The sequence below is a fragment of the Nerophis lumbriciformis genome, linkage group LG12 (assembly GCF_033978685.3).
Source record: "Nerophis lumbriciformis linkage group LG12, RoL_Nlum_v2.1, whole genome shotgun sequence".
Taxonomy (NCBI): Eukaryota; Metazoa; Chordata; class Actinopteri; order Syngnathiformes; family Syngnathidae; genus Nerophis; species Nerophis lumbriciformis.
In genome coordinates this window covers 23002884-23026458 of record NC_084559.2, presented here as the reverse complement: position 1 = coordinate 23026458, position 23575 = coordinate 23002884, and the positions used below count along the sequence as shown (strand labels likewise).

Sequence of the window (23575 nt, the reverse complement as noted above, 5' to 3'; positions counted from 1 at the left end):
ACTTAATCGTTGGAAATGCATCTGCTTTGAGTGTCGCAGGATATCCACACATTCTTGCCATCTCTGTCGTAGCATAGCTTTCGTCTGTAAAGTGTGCGGAACAAACGTCCAATTTGTTGCCACTTTCGCATCTTTGGGCCACTGGTGCAACTTGAATCTGTCCCTGTTCGTGTTGTTACACCCTCCGACAACACACCGACTAGGCATGATGTCTCCAAGGTACGGAAAACAGTCGAAAAAACGGAAAATAACAGAACTGATTTGACTCGGTGTTTGTAATGTGTTTGAGAAAATGGCGGATTGCTTCCCGATGTGACGTCACAACGTCTCCGAGAGCGAATAATAGAAAGGCGTTTAATTCGCCAAAATTCACCCATTTAGAGTTCAGAAATCGGTTAAAAAAATATATGGTCTTTTTTCTGCAACATCAAGGTATATATTGACGCTTACATAGGTCTGGTGATAATGTTCCCCTTTAAAATTATTTGATATTTTACGGTAATGTGTTAATAATTTCACACATAAGTCGCTCCTGAGTATAAGTATAATCATTAAAAACAATATAAAGATTAATAAATTAATCGAGTAACTGATTATTGGTTCCCATGGTCATGCAAAGAAATGTAGTCAAATTAGGTAAGGTAATACAATTCATAAATTAGATCCATACATATTATGGTATGATGAACGCTGGATCAAATTAAATATTTTTTCTTGTTCTGAAATGTTTTCCTATCTTCATGAGTTTATAATAATTGTAACATCCCTATGTGGTATTTTATCTATGCAAATAATCGACAAAAAACTGAACTAGTGATACAGGCTACTAAAATACAAGTCTAAGCCAATTACACCGTACTGATCCTTGCCCTGTTAAGGCTTACCAAACAAAATAAAATGAATTGATGAATATATTGGGATCGTCCATGCAGGGCTTCTTTAAAACCGGCTTTGGTACTCACTACTATTTCCATATACTCTTTTTTTTTATACAGCAAATCAAAGGGCTGATTATCTCTTTTGCTCTCTGATGCTGTGTGTTCTCATCTCTGAACTTGAGCGTATCATTCCAACACAAGAGAGCGCAAGCCCAGATCAAACACCGCTCCACTGGGATCAGCAGCTTTGCTCAAGTACCAGAAGCCACCCGACATCAAACACCATGCACACACTCATGCACACTCTGACTCCGTGCAAGGGTTGCAAAAGGGGCCTTTCAAATTCTCACGAGGAGGCCGACTTGATTTGTTACTCTAATAAACACATTATTAAAATGTATTTATTCCAAGAGACGGATATTAGAAAGACAGGCATATTTTAGTATTGTCCAAACAAATCCTTACTTTCTTATTTATCTTCAGGTCAAGCATTTCACACACAGTGTGTACCAATATGTACACTTTGTCAATCAAACAAGTCCGTGAGTGGGTTCCCTCTCTCAATAATCTTGATGCATGCTTGTATACTTATTTAAATCTATAGTTGTGTCTACAAAGCCGTCTCCTTAGATCAAGGGTGTTCAACTACCGTATTTTTTGGACTATAAGTCGCAGTTTTTTTCATAGTTTGGCCGGGGGTTGCGACTTATACTCAGGAGAGACTTATGTGTGAAATGATTAACACATTACCGTAAAATATCAAATAATATTATTTAGCTCATTCACGTAAGAGACTAGACGTATAAGATTTCATGGGATTTAGCGATTAGGAGTGACAGATTGTTTGGTAAACGTATAGCATGTTCTATATGTTATAGACTCTTACCATAATATGTTACGTTCACATACCAGGCACGTTCTCAGTTGGTTATTTATGCCTCATATAATGTACACTTATTCAGCCTGTTGTTCACTATTGTTTATTTATTTTAAATTGCCTTTCAAATGTCTATTCTTGGTGTTGGCTTATATCAAATAAATTTCCCCCAAAAATGCGACTTATATATGTTTTTTTCCTTCTTTATTATGCATTTTCGGCCGGTGCGACTTATACTCCGGTGCGACTTATACGCCACAAAAATACGGTATATTGTTTCTGGGGTCACATTTCCAGAGAGCTCAGGACTGGGGGACTTGACTTTGTATATTTCGGAGAACGTCATTTACAGTAAACATTAGTGTTGTCCCGATACCAATTATTTGGTACAAGTACCGATACCAATATAATTTCGATACATTTTGGTACTTTTTTTAAATAAAGGGCACCACAAAAAATTGGCTTTATTTTAACAAAACATCTTAGGGTACATTAAACATATGTTTCTTATTGCAATTTAGTCCTTAAATAAAATAGTGAACATACAAGACAACTTGTCTTTTATTAGTAAATAAGCAAACAAAGGCTCCTAATTTAGCTGCTGACGTATGCAGTAACATCCATCCATCCATCCATTTCCTACCGCTTGTCCCTTGTGTCTTTTTCCATTCTATTATTTTGTCAAAATTATTAAGGACAAGTGGTAGAAAATTAATTATTAATCTATTTTTTAATATCTGCTTACTTTCTCTTTTAACGGCGTGGTGAAGTTGGGAGAGTGGCAGTACCAGCAACCTGAGGGTTCCTGGTTCGATCCTCACCTTCTACCAACCTCGTCACGTCCATTGTGTCCTTGAGCAAGACACTTCCCCCTTGCTCCTGATGGGTCGTGGTTAGGGCCTTGCATGGTGAATGTGGAAATAGTGTCAAAGCGCTTTGAGTACCTTGAAGGTAGAAAAGCGCTATACAAGTATAACCCATTTACCATTTATTCATTTTAACATGTTCTATCTACACTTCTGTTAAAATGTAATAATCACTTATTCTTCTGTTGTTTGATACTTTACATTAGTTTTGGATGATACCACACATTTGGGTAATAAATCAGATACCAAGTCGTTACAAGATCATACGTTGGTCATATTCAAAGTCCTCATGTGTCCAGGGACATATTTCCCATACGTCAGCAGACTAATAAGTAACCTTTGTTTGTTTACTTATTAATAAAAGACAAATTGTCTAGTATGTTCACTTTTTTATTTAAGGACAAACTTGCAATAAGAAACATATGTTTAATGTACCCTAAGATTTTTTGTTAAAATAAATAATGCCAATAATGCCATTTTTTGTGGTCCCCTTTATTTAAAAAAGTATCGAAAAGTATCTAAATAATTTTAGTACCGGTATCGGTACCAAAATATAGGTATCGGGCACACTTGTCAACCCTCCCAATTTTCCCGGGAAACTCCCGAATTTCAGTGCCACTCCCGAAAATCTCCTGGGGCAACCATTCTCCCGAATTTCTCCCGATTTCCTCCCGGACAACAATATTGGGGGCATGTCTTAAAGGCACTGCCTTCAGCGTCTCCTACAACCTGTGGCCACGTCCGCTTTTCCTCCATACAAACAGTCGCATACTATATGCGGCTTTAAAGGCTTACTGAAATGCGATTTTCTTATTTAAACGGGGATAGCAGGTCCATTCTATGTGTCATACTTGATCATTTTGCGATATTGCCATATTTTTGCTGAAAGGATTTAGTAGAGAACATCGACGATAAAGTTCGCAACTTTTGGTCGCTGATAAAAAAGCCTTGCCTGTACCGGAAGTAGCAGACGAGTAGCGTGACGTCACAGGTTGTGGAGCTCCTCACATCTGCACATTGTTTACAATCATGGCCACCAGCAGCGAGAGCGATTCGGACCGAGAAAGCGACGATGTCCCCATTAATTTGAGCGAGGATGAAAGATTTGTGGATGAGGAAAGTGAGAGTGAAGGACTAGAGGGCAGTGGGAGTGATTCAGATAGGGAAGATGCTGTGAGAGGCGGGTGGAACCTGATATTCAGCTGGGAATGACTAAAACAGTAAATAAACACAAGACATATATATACTCTATTAGCCACAACACAACCAGGCTTATATTTAATATGCCACAAATTAATCCCGCATAACAAACAACAACAATACAACTCAGACACCTACACAACACACTCAATCCCACAGCCCAAAGTATCGTTCACCTTCCCAAAGTTCATACAGCACATATATTTCCCCAAAGTCCCCAAAGTTACGTACGTGACATGCACAAAGCGACACGCACGTACGGGCAAGCGATCAAATGTTTGGAAGCCGCAGCTGCATGCGTACTCACGGTACCGCGTCTGCGTATCCAACTCAAAGTCCTCCTGGTAAGAGTCTCTGTTGTCCCAGTTCTCCACAGGCCAATGGTAAAGCTTGACTGTCATCTTCCGGGAATGTAAACAATGAAACACCGGCTGTGTTCGTGTTGCTGCAGTCGGCCGCAATACACCGCTTCCCACCTACAGCTTTCTTCTTTGCTGTCTCCATTGTTCATTGAACAAACTGCAAAAGATTCACCAACACAGATGTCCAGAATACTGTGGAATTTTGCGATGAAAACAGACGACTTAATAGCTGGCCACCATGCTGTCCCAAAATGTCCTCTACAATCCGTGACGTCACGCGCTGACGTCATCATACCGAGACGTTTTCAGCAGGATATTTCGCGCAAAATTTAAAATTGCACTTTAGTAAGCTAACCCGGCCGTATTGGCATGTGTTGCAATGTCAAGATTTCATCATTGATGTATAATCTATCAGACTGCGTGGTCGGTAGTAGTGGGTTTCAGTAGGCCTTTAACACACACATAAGTGAATGCATGCATACTTGATCAACAGTCATACAGGTCACACTGAGGGTGGCCGTATAAACAACTTTAACACTGTTACAAATACGTGCCACACTGTGAACCCACACCAAACAAGAACGACAAACACATTTCGGGAGAACATCCGCACCGTAACACTACATAAACACAACAGAACAAATACCCAGAACCCCTTACAGCACTAACTCTTCCGGGACGCTACAATATACACCCCCGCTACCACCAAACCACACACCCCCATCTCCCGAATTCGGAGGTCTCAAGGTTGGCAAGTATGGTATCGGGACAACACTAGTTATTTGTATTTATGAATGTGCACAAGCCTAAGAAAAAAGTTGAACAACTACGCCACGCGTTTCTGCAGACATGGCGTTTCACATTCAAGTTGCGTTGTTTCCGGTGCTCACGCCACCTGTGGCAGGATGATGCCTGAGGTGCCTCCTGGGGAGGGGGGTGGGGGGGGGGCAATGCCCTCGTTACTCCTCAACTTGACTTTGGGTTTCACAAAGCTAGACCTTTGTTTATGCTGACAGGATGCGCTGACTACTGACCTGGAAAAAGTGGCCGAGACGGCTTGTCTTGTAACAAAGAGGAAGGGTCTGTGATGTATAGGCTCCTTGTGGGACCTTTCGTGGAAGTGCTGCTGGTGACGCCCCAGCCGGAGCAGACCTCGCTACTCATCTGATGCTCGCTCTGTCTTTCTCACCTCACTATCTCAGCCTCCCCCCCTGCTCAAGTCGCCCCCCTCCCTCGCATCGCATCCTGTCTGGGCTGGTTTTGCATGAATCTCCCTGTGCCATGTTTCCCCCCCACACCCAGTCACTAGGGTCATTCATCATTATTGTCAAGGGGGGTAATGTGTGTGGGTGGGTGCAGAGATCTATGACTTCTTCATTTGAATGAACCTCATTAGATTGACTCTTCTTCGTAAAGGATCCCTTTAGAAAATAACCCTGGCAGTTATTTAGGTGATTCTCCCATTGTAGCCAATGGCACATGACGCCTCAGCCAAGCATATTTGCTTCAACAATATAGGAGTTTACAGGTTATATTTTTACTTTGCACAACACACAATGTCATGCAGGACCTTGAGCTTGACTTGTGGTCCCCAAATGCTGTCAATATGATGCAATCTATTACTCTTACCACATACATCAATCTTGTATAACCATGAATGAGCCTGTTATACAAGGACAAGCTGCTCATCATTTTTGCATACTTGTTAAATTCTTTTCTATCCACAGCAATTCACTTTTAAATGTTGTCTGATTCAATGCTATGATGAATTAGCCATGCATTAGTAGGGTGTCCTTCAAGGTGCAGTGTATTTTCTTACCTGTGCATTACCTAAAACAGTGTTTTTCAACAATATTTTTGACACATTAATAATTATGATCTGCAAATAATGTGCCGTTGTCTACACTGCAAAAAGTCAGTGTTCAAAAACAAGAAACAAAAATACAAAAATTAGGGCTTTTTTATCTGAACTAAGCAAAATTATCTGCCAATAGAACAAGAAAATGTGGCCTGTCAAGACTTTCCAAAACAAGTCAAATTAGCTAACCTCAATGAACTCAAAAATTCCTTAAAATAAGCATATTCTCACTAATAACAACTGTACTATTATACGAGTAGGTATTTTCTATTGTTTCATTGAAAATAAAACAGCAGCTGTTTTAATTATGAGACACAATTGTGTCAAAGTCATGATTTTTTTTTTTTTTTCATGCTTGAAATAAGAAATTATTACTTTAAAAAAAGAGTTTTATACTTGTGAGTGTTGATGACACAGCTTTGCAACAGTTGATGCAACAAGCTGTAATATCTTACTGAGATCATTTAGGACCAAAACACTTAAAACAAGTAAAACACTCTAACATAAAATCTGCTTAGTGAGAAAAATGATCTTATCAGACAGAAAATAAGCAAATATCACCCTTATTTGAGCTATTTAATCTTACTTATATTTCAGTTTTTGCAGTGTAGTGTCTGTGCCGTATAGAGCAGTGGTCCCCAACCACCGGTACCGGTCCGTGGATCGATTGGTACCGGGCCGCAGAAGAAGAAAAAAAAAAGAAAAAAAAAAATATATATATATATATTTATATATATATATATATTTTTTTTTTTTTTTTTTTTTTTAATTAAATCAACATAAAAACACAAGATACACTTACAATTAGTGCACTAACCCAAAACTCCTCCCTCCCCCATTTACACTCATTCACACTCACACTCACACTCAAAAGGGTTGTTTCCTTATGTTATTAATATTTCTGGTTCCTACAATATAGAGCAATACAGTCTGCAGGAATACAGTCCGTAAGCACACATGATTGTATTTTTTTATGACAAAAACAAAAAATAAATATACATACAAGTATACATTTTTAAGCGCTGACCGGTCCGCAGTTCCAAAAAGGTTGGGGACCACTGGTATAGAGCTTGGCAGGGTAACCATGTAGTACTCCAGTAGGTGGCAGCAGGTAGTTAATTGCTTTGTAGAAGTCGGAACGCGTCAAGGACGGTTTGTCGTGATCCCAATATGCAGAGACAGCATGTAGGTAAAAAGGTATGGAATGCTTAAAACAAAAGGCAAGTCCCGCTAGGAAAAGGCACTGAAGCATAGGGATGGCTATGCAAATTGTAAGTAAAACTGAACTGGCTACAAAGTAAACAAAAACAGAATGCTGGATGACAGCAAAGACTTACAGTGTGTGTCCGTAAATGACATGACAATCAACAATGTGCCCGCAAAGAAGGATAGCGTCCGCCCAACTGAAATAGTCTTGATCCATGTTCCCTCTAAATTTCATGTGTGTGAGCAAACACAAAAACTCCCTGAGCATTCAGTGGAGCCCATGTGAGCAACATCAGACGTGCACACTGTGGCTACACCAGCAGCACACCTGTCCCAAACCTGACTAAATAACAAGTTAAATCTCTATCCATCCATCCATTTTCTACCGCTTGTCCCTTTCGGGGTTGCGAGGGGTGCTGGAGCCTATCTCAGCTGTATTCGGGCGGAAGGCAGGGTACACCCTGGACAAGTCCCCACCTCATCGCAGGGCCAACACAGATAGACAGACAACATTCTCTTATTATTATAATCAAATGACAGCAGTCATTTCCATGAAGTTATTTTCTAAAATAAGTGTTTAGGCCCACTTACAATGACAATAACAAAATATATTGTTTTTCATGAACTGTGTACTTGTATTGTTTGTCTGGGTGGAGGTCCTGCTTTGGAAATAGTTTGTACCCCTTTCAGACATTGCATTTAGTTCCCATTAAAACATTCACATGTTGCACAATGAGATGTAAGCAGGGGATCATGTGTACATTCCTCCAACTTCCTGTTTGTGAAAAATATATTTTTATTAGTATGTATTTAATATACTAACAGCATTTCATGATTAATATTTATAAATTAAGATTCTTAATAAATGACACTAGAATAAGCACACATTTGATTGGTAAATCATAGTGTAACGACCTGGAATGACACTTTATGTGTGGTGTTGGAGTTGTCTGACTTTTTGTGTGGCTGTAAACGCATCACGGGCTAAGTGCCATATGTGCATGTGTTGGCGCATGTGTTGATATACGTAACAAAGTTGGTTTTGGTCTGGTTTGTACTGCAGAAAATGACCAGTTTTGCTAGATATATTTTTTTTGACTAATGTTTTGGTGATGTATTTATGACCGACAATAAAGAGTTTTGCTCAGTAAAGTGATGGATGGAATTCATGTCCTCAAAGTGTCTCGACAGACGTTACAATATTTGTACAATGATGACGAAAACTGTATTCTCTGTCGTGTCCGTGTTGTGTCGAAAATTGTTATGCGCTTATTTTTTTATTTGATTTTGTGCGTGGCATAGATTTGCCGTGCGCAGAGGACGCTTGAGCAGTGCGCAATTGCACAGGCGCGCACCTTACAGGGAACATTGGTCTTGATTGCCAATAGAAAGCAGGTCAGGCAGTAGCACTCAAAGGAAGGCGTGAAGCTGCTACAGGAAAACACCAACAAAACAGGAAAAGCCACCAAAATAACAGCGCAAGACAGGAACTAAAACACGACACATAGGAAAACAACAAGCTAAAAAAACAAAACAACAACCTGGTGGAGTTTCATTTTTTAACGTTTCTGCTGGTGGTGTTTTTTCAATGAAAAAAAATGTGCCTTGGCTCAAAAAAAGGTTGAAAAACACTGACCTAAGAGATGCTTCATTAAAACAAAATCTACATATATAATCCCAATTTCCCTATAGAAGCATACTGAAGTTTAGCTTCCTTATTAAAGTAGATTGTTGTCAGGGCATCTTTAATCAGCCTTATCCCAAGGGATGATATTTTTAGCCATCTTTTTGGAGGCTAAGACTCCTTTACCCAGGCGGAGCTCTAATGAGATGGAGTGCTAGTGTAGGCAAGCGTTAATTAAGGCAAGTATGCAAGGGAAGAGACAAAAGCAACACGCTCATGGCATACATACATTAACTTTAGCCAACCTCCTGAATTTGTTCTCCCTCTTTGTTTCCCCCCCTCCACCCCCCCGATGTAGGTTGCACAAACAACAGATGGCTCTGATGCCGACCTGTGGAAGGACGGCTTATTCAAATCCAAGGTCACTCGCTACCTCTGTTTCACCAGGAAACCAGTAAGTGGGAATGTAAAGTATCACTTTCCTTGTGCGTTTTACAGTGGTATCCTTTTGTTTACTCGCTGTTATTTAGGCACATTTCTGCGGCCAGAACACGCTTTGCACTCCGATTAGTCAAAGTCCCATTTTAAAAAGGCCAGCGCTGGCAGTGCAGTTTCGAATTTCTACATTTAATGGTTTTGCATGCATATTCAAATGTATAATGCCTCAGTGTGATGTTTCTTTAAGGATATGATTTACATAAATACCTTACACAACAATGAGCTGCACTTTAATTATTTCTAATAATTTCTTCAAAAGCATCGCCGTAGAGGATATGCCAGAAAAAAAAAAGGGTTTACATTATAGTACTTTATGATTACTGAATATGCAAACATGCGGTACACCACGGTAAACAATACCTAATGCTGACCTGTTAGTCATCAATTTTAGCAGTAGCTCATGTGTGAATAAAAAGGCATTTAAATAATGTACTCATGATTGTTGTATCTGCATTTACAGTTGATGTGCAGTTGTTGGTACATGGACATTAAAATATATTCTTATCACAAGCCTGTCATTGCTTTGCCAATTGTCTTTTTGTATCGCTTAGAGGAGGCCTGGGCAATTATTTTGACTCGGGGGCCTCATTTAGAGAAAAAAATGTGTCTGGGGACCGGTATATCTATTTTTAGGAACACTAATACAAAACCTCACAATAATGTCTGATTGAATGTTAAAAACGTCATGACAGACCGCCTTAAAAACGTAATGGAATTGTATTTTTTTCTATGAATGATAAAACACTGAATATTGACAAAATATGAACGTCACACCCCCTTTCGATTTAAATATTTTACAATCAAGTGAAACGCAACAAAAATGCAACAAACAGTGAAATATAAACGCGAAGGGTACAAAATAAACCCACCTACAATCTGATACATCTGATACATCACTAAGCTTCAGAACTTTGTTGTGAAAATCTCCTTCCGCGTCTGTGGAAACGCTTCCCACCCAACAGTGCTTGGTGCCTTGTCTGAGCTGCTGTGACGCAGATTACCATAGTAACTAAGTAGATGACCATAGTAACTAATTAGATGACCATAGTAACTTCTTCTTCTTTTCGTGTCTTTGAAGCATGTGGTTATATGACAGTTTCCCATTTCTTTACACAGTCTGTTGCATTGTTGTTGAACTCTGCGAGATCTTTTAAGCTGCACTGGTTGAGTAGCAGAGGACAGACAAGGCAGTGCTGCATCGTGTGGTCCTCTTCTCCGCATTCGCAGGTGGTTAGGCCGGTTTTGTAGCCCTATCTGGCCATAGCAGCTTTTGATCGCCCTGTTCCTGTTCTCAGGCGGTTTAGTGTCTTCCACTGGACCCATGGTGTTTCTGACCCGGGGGGAAGGTCTTCAAAAGGGGGGATTCCCATGGCAATAGGAGGGGGGTCTTTCTCTAATCTTTGTGTCCATAGCTGGAGTCTGGTTTCTTCCCGAGATGTTGTTAGGGGCTGGACACTGCTGAGGAAGCTTCTCCTTGACTTCAGACGTTGGGCTGAGGGTTTACGTCCATAGAGGAGGTGGCGTTCATCACTGGTAGCTTTTGTGAACTCTACTCGGCTGGCAACTTCCCGTCTCACGTCTGGAGGGCCGATACCAGCGAGGAGATGTAGGTTGTTCAGGTTGGTAGGCTTCAAGCAACCAGTGATCAAGCGGCAGGTGTTGTTCAGTGCTGGGTCGAGTTTCTTGGCATGGGTTGATCTCTCCCAGACAGGACATGCATACTCCGCCGAGGAATAGCACAGGGCCAAAGCAGTACATCTTAGTGTGTGTGCTGTGGCTCCCCATTTGGAATTTGTCAGTTTCTGTAAGATGTTGTTTCGGGAGCTGACTTTCAGTTTGGTGTTTTTGATGTGTTCCTTGAAGGAGAGTGTGCGGTCCAGGGTTACGCCAAGGTAGACAGGGTTGGTACAATTCTCAAGTGGTGTTCCAGACCATTTGATGTTAAGAGGTCGGTTTGCATCCCGGTTCCTGAGATGGAACGAGCAGACTTGGGTCTTCGCAGGGTTTGCGTGTAGATGGTTTTGCTCGTAGTAGAGGAGTAGCTCATCTAGAGCTGAGGTGAGGTTTGCTTCTACCGCTTCAAACGTACTCTCTTGCGATGTTACACAGAGGTCGTCAGCGTATATGAATCGTGCAGTGTTCTGGTTCATTGGCTGGTCGTTGGTATAGATGTTATACAGTAGTGGAGCCAGCACACAACCATAGTAACTAATTAGATTACCATAGTAACTGGTATATCATCCAAAAGCGCAGATTCCAAGCATTGAAAAGCTTTGTATAATTGAAGACATACAGTCATTAGAAAACATCACTGCACATCATAATGGCAGCTACACTTTCCATCTTAATGATCTAAAAAAAAAATTATTTGGGAATGTCCGGCGGGCCAGATTGAAAAGCTCAATGGGCCGCATGTGGCCCCCGGGCTTTAATTTGCCCAGGTCTGGCTTAGAGTGTACTCATCTATTTGCCGGCCCACTGTAGCCTACTGGATTGTACATATAAATATTGCAAGAAACCAACAAAGGAATATTTTGCACCATCTTTTTTTTTTTTACTATTTCCTTCTTCTCTTGTATATTGTTATGTCTGAACAAAACACTTAACGAATGTAACTTGCTCTGATGCATTTTGAATAACACATGTTTAGAAATAGCTACATAGAATTATGTGGATCAATTCAAGCAAACTATAGGCATGGATGCACCCTTACAATGTTTTGGCACTGGGGTATTATTATTATTATCATTATTGTGTGAATGCCCTATACCAGGGGTATAGCCGCATGCGGCTCTTTAGCGCCGCCCTAGTGGCTCTCTGGAGCTTTTTAAAAAATGTATGAAAAATGGAAAAAGATGAGGAGAAAAAAATCTATTTTTTGTTTTAATATGGTTTCTGTAGGAGGACAAACATGACACAAGCCTCCCTAATTGTTACAAAGCACACTGTTTGTATTAAACATGCTTCACTGATTCGAGTATTTGGCGAGCGCCGTTTTGTCCTACTAATTTTGGCGGTCCTTGAACTCACCCTAGTTTGTTTATATGTATAACGTTCTCCGACTTTCTAGGACGTGTTTTATGCCACTTCTTTTTCTGTCTCATTTCGTCCACCAAAATTTTAACGTTGTGCATGAAAGGTGAGTTTTGTTGATGTTATTGACTTGTGTGGAGTGCTAATCAGACATATTTGGTCACTGCATGACTGCAAGCTAATCGATGCTAACATGCTATTTAGGCTAGCTATATGTACATATGAAAATGGATGGATGGATGGATGGGCATCATAATGCCTCGTTTGTAGCTATATTTCAGGTCATTTAGTTTCCTTTAAGTCCTCTTAATTCAATTTATATCTCATGACACACTATCTGTATGTAATAGGGCTTTTAATTTTTTGCGGCTCCAGACAGATTTGTTTTTGTATTTTTGGTCCAATATGGCTCTTTCAACATTTTGGGTTGCCGACCCCTGTTCTAGACCAAAATTCATCTATATATTATTCTTCTGTAGCGATTCTTGTCCGCCTCTGACTCCCGAACCGTCCATCTGCTTGATCCCATTTAAGCATCAAAACATTCAGCGCTTTTAGGACATGCGGGCTGGCTCGGTAAACGTTGCCCAATATTTCCGGTTTTACAGTAAATCATAATATTCATGTTTTTTTGCCCTTTTTTTCTTTTGACTGCTCCTCCCACATTTTTCAACTAATTTGAACCACCATTAAAACATTTGTCTTGATTAGGACAATAAAACTTGTTTGTTTTTTTAACCCAAAAAATTCCCAGTTTTTACAGTATTTCTGATTGTTCAAAATATTGGACAAAGCAGCCCACCATTCTCACTTACCATTGTTTTTTTCTCCCTGAAAATATCCTTGTATGCAATTAAATATTCAACACTATGGGAAAATGTATTTGTTGCAGTAAAAAAAAACATGTATTTAATCTGAAATGACCAAACAGCAATACTTTTGCAGAAATGCATTCTGGGCAATGATGTCATTTTGACCTATTGCATTACGATTAAACATTGGCAGCCACCTTTGTATTTCAATAAATAGTCCTTTGGAGGGCTCATTTGCCATACTTTAATGTTAGTTTATTCAAGCATTATAACTTGTATTCAATTGTGATTGTATAAAATACTTTATGTGAAGCTTTACATTAAAGGGATTTTGTCAAGACAAAAGTCCAGCAATGACATGTGTGCAATGCAGCATGTCATCGTGATTGACATATGGATTGATGCACAAAATGGTATAATTTAAACTACGACCTCTTTATCTCCCCTATCCATGTATAAAACCCCAAACCAGCGAAGCCGGCGGCGTTTCTGGGTGTTGTTGATAAATGGCTTTCGCTTTGCATAGTAGAGTTGTAACTTGCTCTTACAGATGTAGCGACGACCTGTAGTTACTGACAGTGGTTTTCTGAAGTGTTCCTGAGCCCATGTGGTGATATCCTTTACACGCTGGTGTCGCTTTTTGATGCAGTACCGCCTGAGAAATCGAGGGTCACGGGTTTAGCCGCTTACGTGCAGTGATTTCTCCAGATTCTCGGAACCTTTTGATGATATTACGGACGGTAGATGGTGAAATCCCTAAATTCCTTGCAATAGCTCATTGAGAAATGTTGTTCTTAAACTGTTCGACAATTTGCTCACGCATTTGTTCACAAAGTGGTGACCCTCGCCCCATCCTTGTTTGTGAATGACTGAGCACCTACTCAGTGGCCTAGTGGTTAGAGTGTCCGCCCTGAGATCGGTAGGTTGTGAGTTCAAACCCCGGCCGAGTCATATAAAAGACTATAAAAATGGGACCCATTACCTCCCTGCTTGGCACTTAGTATCAAGGGTTGGAATTGGGGGTTAAATCACCAAAAATTATTCCCGGGCGCGGCCACCGCTGCAGCCCACTGCTCCCCTCACCTCCCAGGGGGTGATCAAGGGTGATGGGTCAAATGCAGAGAATAAGTTTGCCACACCTAGTGTGTGTGACAATCATTGGCACTTTAACTTTAACTTTAATTTCATGGAAGCTGCTTTTAAACCCAATCATGGCACCCACCTGTTCCCACTTAGCCTGTTCAACTGTGGGATGTTCCAAATAAGTGTTTGATGAGCATTCCTTAATTTTCTCAGTCTTTTTTGCCACGTGTGCCAGCTTTTTTTAAACATGTTGCAGGCATCAAATTCCAAATGAGCTAATATTTGCATAACAGTTTTCCAGTTCGAACGTTAAGTATCTTGTCTTTGCTGTCTATTCAATTGAATATAGCTTGAAAAGGATTAGCAAATCATTGTATGTTCTTTGTATTTACGATTTACACAATGTGCCATCTTAACTGGTTTTGGGTTTTTTAAGTAATTGTATTTCTCTAAATGCTGGCTTGTTTGCAAGTAAATGTTTCATATAATCAGTTAACATTTTAATTGTAGAAAAATGTTAATTTATCACAAAAAATAGCTGAAAAAGTTGTTGTGTTGCAGCAAATAAGTTAAACAGACTGAGGTCTGTTCAAAAACCTAATCTTTCTGTACGTTATTTTTTACATAATTGAATCACAGAAATAAATAAATAAATATTATTGTAAATAAAAAACTAAGATTTATACCTGAAATTAGGCAAAAAAGTGAAATGTTATTTGACCAAAGCGGCAAACTGCTTTGGGACCCTGGTTGTTAAGTACAGGGCTTAGCATGGTCCCCTTGCAAGCTAAAGAGCCCTGTTCAAATCCCTGGCCACTTCTAAATTCCTCCTGCATTTACGTTTGGCTAAAGCACTTGGGGCATTCACACACAATTTCAACAGAAATTGTATTTTTTAGTTATAATTAACATTATTATTGTCTGCTGAGTGTGTAGAACATGCAATACTCAACAACACTTAAACAGAATATGAATACTTGCCAATTATTTTCTGCAGGGGATGTCCTCTAACATCCAGACAACTTGGCAGCAGCAGCCACATTCTCAAGCTCAATCTGGCCCGCTGGCTAGTTTATAGCATACAAATAGCCTAGCCCTTGCTCCGGTATATTATCTTAAAATGTGTGTCTACATTGTTTTAAAGAATGTGACGGAAATAAAACGTGACAGCGCCATCAATAGAGGCCATTTTATCTGCCAGTCAAAGGTGCTCCTATGGTAATTGTCCACGACAAAAACAGATTTTGTAAAATTAGCCCCAGAATTATACGGCGGGAAGTAAATAGTCTGCGATTTATCATACTCTGTATTAAAACTAGATAGACCCCCTTTTGTCATGTTGTAATGGGGGGAAGCAAAAGAGGCACAGTTTTAAAAAAGCTCCCATGCATAGTAATAACATTCATCCATATTCCTCCATAAGTCAGTGTAAAAACTATGAATAAAATATCTCTAATGGCAATGACTGTTGAGCAGATACAGCTGAGGAAATCCAGCCATTGAATCACGCCTGGTTTAGTCCACTTTCTAGTTATTACAATTGATCAGAGGCAAAAATTCAAATGTAATTCGTGCCAAAGAAGAGTCATGCTTGAAAATGTCAGCTGATTGTTTTGAATCAGCACAATTTGGTAGAGTAGACTTCTCATCCTCATACCATCATCATACAGCTGCTCCCCAAATGACAAAAAAATATTTGGTTCACGTTCAATGAAGCTGTTTTTGTTTGTTTACTTGAGGTATTTCATCAACCCACATATTATGTGATTTTTTTTTTTTAAGTATACAGTAGGAATCTTAGGGTACTGTTGCCATACTTGCCAACCTTGAGACCTCCGCGTTGGGAGGAAGTTAATGAAACTGCCTAACAATAAACCCACATAAGAAACCAAGAACTCGCCCTCCATCATTCTACAGTTATAACGTGATTTGGCAGGAATGCTGGTTATATTGTGGGTTAGCGGACTCAGGTCCTCATGGACCTGAGTCCGCCTGAATTTCGGGAGATTTTCGGGAGAAAATTTGTCCCGGGAGGTTTTCGGGAGAGGCGCTGAATTTCGGGAGTCTCCCGGAAAATCCGGGAGGGTTAGCAAGTATGACTGTTGCGTTTGGACCAGATGTTCCTCCAAGGGAATTTAAGTTACTGGTCAATCCCAAGTTCTTTTGATGACACAAAAGCTGAGTTTAAATTATCACCAGAACAGAATAGGTATTTTTTAATTTGTTTTCAAAGCTTTGAAGAGACCAGCCTAGGACAACACATTCAATTGCGCAGCCAAGTTGGTTTGAAAAACATTACCCAAGTGCTGTGTTCTTCAATATGCCAATAGCCCACACCCTTCAGAACGAATGCACATGTCTATTGTTCTACTTTAGCCTGAGACAGGATGAGATAAGGAAAAGGAGTATCTCTCCTCCTCAAATTCCTAAAGTCAAGGTAACTCACAGTGCACTTGCGGACAACCAGAAAGAGAACAAATGGAAAAACACTAGCTGTTTTCAAATATGATTGAATAGAAAGAAATAACTCTTGCATAAATATATATATATATATATATATATATATATATATATATATATATATATATATATATATATATATATATATATATCCGTCAGTACCTAACAATACACTACGTTAGCCATGGCTCACGATAACAATATAATATGGCGATACTGTCATTATTGAAAAATTGCTCATAACCTACGATATATCCGTGTGTAGGTAAGTAGGTAGGTAGGTAGGTAGGTAGGTAGGTCTTCATTGTCATTGCACAAGTACAACAAAACTTTGTTTTCAGCACAAACCCGTTCAAGATTAGGCAAACAAACAGTGTACAGGGTTACAGAACAGGAACGCTGATGGGTCGCCACAAGGCGCCCCGTAAAAGATGGGAAAAAGGTAAACGCTGGGGTAGGATGAGTGAAAAAATACAATCTAGTCTGGGCTCCTAAGGGGGCCCAGTCTGGAGTGGGAAAAAAACCCTCCATAGCGAAGCACATATACATATTACAACATACACTTCGAGACTTGCAACAGAGGCGAGGGAGTGGGGGCTACGGTGGAAGGCTGCAGCTCTTCAGGTGATTCCCAGCCTTCCCAATCCTAAGGGATTCGCGTCAAGGGCGTTGGATGGGGGGTGGGGTATGTGTGTGTGGCGTATATTTTTTTTAAGTGTCTGACAAACAGTGACAATATTTTAAACACATTCAAAAAACACATTTAAATAGAATTTTTTTTTTTTTTAATACTAGGCACAGTTTCCTCGATGAGGTCAGGGTTTTGGTGTTACTCGTGAATGAGTTGGCTGTTTGTCATATTTGTCGTGCCGCCCATATATCTTATTTTCCTAAGACAGAGTCCTTATTCAGCTCTGTCCCATACACATTGTAAAAGCCAAAGTGAATCCGCACTTTTGATTTAAACAATGCAAATGCATCTTTACTTGAGTTCTCCGTATGAACAACTTTGTTTGTTTTTTCTGCCTTTGTAACTTTGACCCACTCCCTCAAGGAGCACCTGCAGGATGACACGTAAGACAGTGACTCCACTCACAAAAGAGGAAGGATGAAACAGAACAGTCTACCCCAGGGCAGCTGTGGCTATGAAAGTAGCTTACCACCACCAGGTGTGAATGATTAAAGGGTTCTATGTGTAAAGCGACTTTGGGTACCGTATTTTCCGCACTATAAGGCGCACCTAAAAACCACAAATTTTCTCAAAAGCTGACAGTGCACCTTATAACCCGGTGCGCTTTATATATGGATAAATATTAAGATTCATTTTCATAAAGTTTAGGTCTCGCAACTACGGTAAACAGCCGCCATCTTTTTTCCCCGTAGAAGAAGCGCGCGGTGCATGCTGGGATATGTGACGTTTCATTTCCATTTGTGTGTTTATGTAAAGACCCCAAAATGGCTCCTATTAAGTGTGTTGTCTGTCTAATTATAAATAATGCAGACGAGGCGTGTTAACTGAGTTCTCAACGTTTACTCACAGCGTGCTCATAACCACATTCTAACTGCCAGCATACAACGCTTCTCAGGGCTACCGCGCATGCTCGTAACTATCGTTGCATGCTGGGTAGTGTAGTTGTTATATTTGCTAGCTCATAACAGCACATTGAGAGACACGCTTACGCGCTTAATTCAATAATCGCCGTCATTCCGGGTGGATTGACAAAAGACCTCCAGCCGCTAGATATTGGTGTCAACAGGGCATTCGAAGCTAGACTGCTAACTGCGTGGGAACAATGGATGACAGAAGGCGAACACACCTTCACTAAGACGAGGAGGCAGCGCCAGACGACGCCAACATCTGCCAGTGGATCGTAAATTTGCCCAACTTTTCACTTCGGACACCGAAGACGAAGGATTTACGAATGAAGAATAACTTCAGAAAGTGAGCGCTATGTTTATTTTGTGTGTTGTGACATTAACGTTCGAGCAACATTATGTTGCTATTGCTCTGCACTATTTTGAATTTTACTATGTTTGTGATTGCACATTTGCGTACATTTTGGGAGTGAACAGAGTTGTTAGAACGCTGGTTTTTAATATATTATTAAAGTTTGACTGACCTATCTGACTGTTTTTTTGACATTCCCTTTAGCGCAGCGTAGGCGCGGCTTATAGTCCGGGGCGGCTTATTGGTGGACAAAGTTATGAAATATGCCATTCATTGAAGGTGCGGCTAATAATCCGGTGCGCCTTATAGTGCGGAAAATACGGTACTTAGAAAAGCGCTATATAAATTCCAGTTATTTTTTTTATTTTTTTTTTAGTGTTGTCCCGATACCAATATTTTGGTACCGTTACCAAAATTATTACAATACTTTTCGGTACTTTTCTAAATAAAGGGGACCACAAAAAATTGCATTATTGGCTTTATTTTAACAAAAAATCTTAGGGTACATTAAACATGTGTTTTTTATTGCAAATTTGTCCTTAAATGAAATAGTGAACTTTCAAGACAACTTGTCTTTTATTAGTAAGTAAGCAAACAAAGGCTCCTAATTTAGCTGCTGACATATGACATATTTCCATTCTATTATTTTGTCAACATTGTGAAGGACAAATGGTAGAAAATGAATTATTAATCTACTTGGTCATTTACTGTTAATATCTGCTTATTTTCTCTTTTAACATGTTCTATATACACTTCTGTTAAAATGTAATAATCACTTATTCTTCTGTTGTTTGATACTTTACATTAGTTTTTGGATGATACCACAAATTTGGATATCAATTAGATACCAAGTCGTTACAGGATCATACATTGGTCGGGTTCAAAGTCGTCATGTGTACAGAGACAAATTTCCTGAGTTTATAAACATAATTTACATTTAAAAAATACGTAAGAAGATGTTGTGATACCAAAAAATATCGACGTAATCATAGTAGTATCGACGAGATACGCTACTGTACTTAGTATCATTACAGGTGTAGATCCACCAATGGCGTTTGTTTACATTTTGACGCCGGTGAGCTACGGTGTGTAGTGAAACATGTTCAGCTATTCCTCGTCCTGCTGGGATGATACTTGTAAGAAACGTACATTCTTTGTCGCCATGGAGGCGAGGATTAGTGATTTAGAAGTAGCTAAAACGCTGCAGACTGGGGCTGGACTTTAGCCGCTAGCTAACTAGCCATGTTCTAAAGCACCTTTTCCGGTGGGCGTTTCAGTGTTATAACTTCACCTTTATCCATACTCCAAGACCTCCAAATTCGGGAGATTGGGGGCACGGGGTTTAGTGGTAGCGGGGGTGTATATTGTTGACCGGAAGAGTTAGGGCTACAAGGGGTTCTGGGTATTTGTTCTGTTGTGTTTATGTTGTGTTACGGTGTGGATGTTCTCCCGAAATGTGTTTGTCATTCTTGTTTGGTGTGGGTTCACAGTGTGGCGCATATTAGTAACAGTGTTGAAGTTGTTTATACGGCCACCCTCAGTGTGACCTGTGTGGCTGTTGATCAAGTTTGTCTTGCAGTCACTTACATGTGTCTGTAGAAGCCGCATACAACAAGTGGCTGGGCCGGCATGCTGTTTGTATGGCGAAAAAGCGGATGCGATGACAGGTTGTAGAGGACGCTAAAGGCAGTGCCATCACCCTCAATATTGTTGTCCGGGTGAAAATCGTGAGAAATTCGGGAGAAGATTTTATTTTTGGTCCAATATGGTTCTTTCAACATTTTGGGTTGCCGACCCCTGATCTACTGCGTATATATCTAATTATGTAAATTACAACATACTGTATTTTTCGGAGTATAAGTCGCACCGGAGTATAAGTCGCACCTGCCGAAAATGCATAATAAAAAAGAAAAAAAACTCACACTGGAGCCCGGCCAAACTATGAAAAAAACTGCGACTTTTAGTCCGAAAAATACGGTACTGGGAACTATCTCTTCAGATTAACTTGATTTATTACTTTTTTTTGTTTGTGTTACATATTGAGCATAAGAAGTAGACACGAGTGATGGTAATTGCTGTAGGGGTATGATTAATTAAGGTCTGATTTTTCCTACTGCTTTTTGGACATGTCGAAGTATATAACGGTAAACATTTGATTCACAACAATGTAACCTTGTATGCATGTTCAAAATAAATATTCATAATACATTATCATATTCTGTCTATTAGGGGTCTGATGTTGTTGTGGACGTGAAGTTGACTGACATGAAGGAAGCATTGCCAGAGGGCTTCACACACATTCAAGAAACATTGGACTCAAGTAAGAAAACAGAAAATGGAAATCCCAGTTTGGCTCCTTGGTTCTTTTTCTCTGACCAGTTCATACGGAAGGGGCAGCTTTGCTTGAGATCGTGAATGTTTAATGGGTGCAGGTTAGCTTAATTTATGGTCGACACTGAGAATAAAATAAACATTTTGCCCCAGAGGTACAAGAGGAGAGAATCATGAGTCATTGTTTATCTCAGCTGGAGCTGGGCTTTTTCTTTATGAGGAGCTTATTTATTTATGTATTTATTTGGGGAGAGGACAAGTGGATGTGGGTTATCTAATATTAATGAACTGCATTCCCAATGCTTTAGTGCTTTTTGAGTGCTGTGTATTTCCCCTTCTCTATCCATGCCTCGGAAATGTAATAATATTTTGGTGTGTGGAGCGAGGACAGCTTGTTTATTATTTTTATTATCGTTCCATTTACACTGCACTTTCAAGTGTTGCTGGGGAAATAAATGAGCAAGGCACAGAAGCAATATAGAAAACTATGGCATGTTTTTTTTTTAGGTGAGAATGAAAGAAGAGATTATGTCCTGTTTGGCTATGGTGTAATTGAATATGTTATTACTTTATGTGGGTCCATGTTTAGTGCACATGCGACATAATATATGAGTTTATATTCAGACAATCCAGTTTAAATCCCTGTTGTGTACTAATGTTGGACAATTTTTATTAATATACTAAAATAATACAAATCATTACAGCTCATTCGAATATGTGGTTTTCAGCTACTCTATTATATATATATATATATATATATATATATATATATATATATATATATATATATATATATATATATATATATATATATATATATATATGTAAGTATGTTTATTGACAGATCCCGACAATATTAAAATCTAGGTAAAACATAATACAAACTATAAGGCTATTACTAACAGAATTACTCTTTGATGAATGTAATTAATTAATAGAGAAAGTATGTGTGTGTGTATATATATATATATATATATACACACATATATATATACAATGTGCATATAAATATATTAAAAATAAATAAATATATATATATATATATATATATATATATATATAATGTGCATATAAATATATAAAAATATATATGTATATGTATATATATATATATATATATATATATATATATATATATATATATATATATATATATATATATATATATAATGTGCATGTAAATATATAAATATATATATATATATATATATATATATATATATATATATATATATATATATATATATAATGTGCATGTAAATATATAAATATATATATATATATATATATATATATATATATATATATATATATATATATATATATATATATATATATATATATATATATATATATATATACATTGTGTAAATTGTACTCTCAAAACGTTGTCCCAATATATATTGTACAATATCTAAAGTACACAGTAGTATAAGCTCAGTAAAAATCCATGTCTAAACACCTGAGTCATACCAAAGACTATAAAAATGGGAACCATTACCTCCCTGCTTGGCACTCAGCATCAAGGGTTGGAATTGGGGGTTCAATCACCAAAATGATTCCCGGGCGCAGCCACCTCTGCTGCTCACTGCTCCCCTCACCTCCTAGGGGGTGAACAAGGGGATGGGTCAAATGCAGAGGTTAATTTCGCCACACCTAGTGTGTGTGTGTGACAATCATTGGTACTTTAACTTGAACTTTAACCTGATAGACTTCATATCAAAATATTTAACCAGTAGCCTAAGGTTTCATTGAGATTAAAAATATTTCTAAAGGGAGTCTTGTGGATACAACAGCAGTGACTGGGATGGCATAACCTGGTTTCGTACCAGGAACCCTCCAGTTTCTGGATGACCTCTCAGCCATCTGAGTTTTGCAGTCCCAATTTTTTAAATCATGGGATTAGAAATGGAAAAGTCTTAATCTGATATTGACATTTTCTCTCCTTAGTGTTGGTCAAATAAAATAGTTGACTTTTGCACGTTGCACTTGAGAGGCTGGGCTTTCATGAGTTGTTTTTAGCCTGAAAAAACTAAATACATGGTGACTTATTGATTTTCATGTTTGTCCGACTCAATAGAGGAACCAGCCATGAGGAAGAGGAGGCTATGTGTGAAAATCAGCCCATGTGAAGCTGCAGAAATGGCTGTGTATGACATCCAGATCACTGCCAAATCCAAGCACCATCTTGTTCACTACACCTGCATTGGGTAAGTTTTTGGGCCAATTCAAAATAGCAAGTAGCTTTATTTGTATGCATTATGGACATACGTTTTTGGAAACTTGGCCTTTATACCTTAAAAACCTCTAAAGGCCTTAGCCTTAGCCTAGCTCTAATTTCCAAAATTGTGTACACTACTGAATTGGGGTCTTATGCCGACATATGGATACTCATACTGCTATCTGGTAGTGTCAGAAGAGTATAACATACAATGGAATTTGGAAAAAGAAGTGTAAAAATTAAAATGTGCATGTCACTACAGATAAAGTACACGTTTGTGTACTTATGGACTAAGTACATCATATTAAAATATGATTT

The 23575-nt window shown here is 38.9% G+C and overlaps 1 protein-coding gene across 2 annotated transcripts in view; it reads left to right on the top strand.

Moving 5' to 3' along the window:
- The window catches only part of mvb12bb (multivesicular body subunit 12Bb), a 134353-nt gene that overhangs the window by 21279 nt on the left and 89499 nt on the right, over nucleotides 1-23575 (top strand). For both annotated transcript variants that reach the window (XM_061985774.1, XM_061985773.1), the window contains exons 3-5: nucleotides 9230-9325; nucleotides 20935-21025; nucleotides 23117-23246. In XM_061985774.1, the coding sequence (XP_061841758.1) occupies nucleotides 9230-9325; nucleotides 20935-21025; nucleotides 23117-23246 (317 nt within the window). The remainder of the gene's footprint in view (nucleotides 1-9229; nucleotides 9326-20934; nucleotides 21026-23116; nucleotides 23247-23575) is intronic.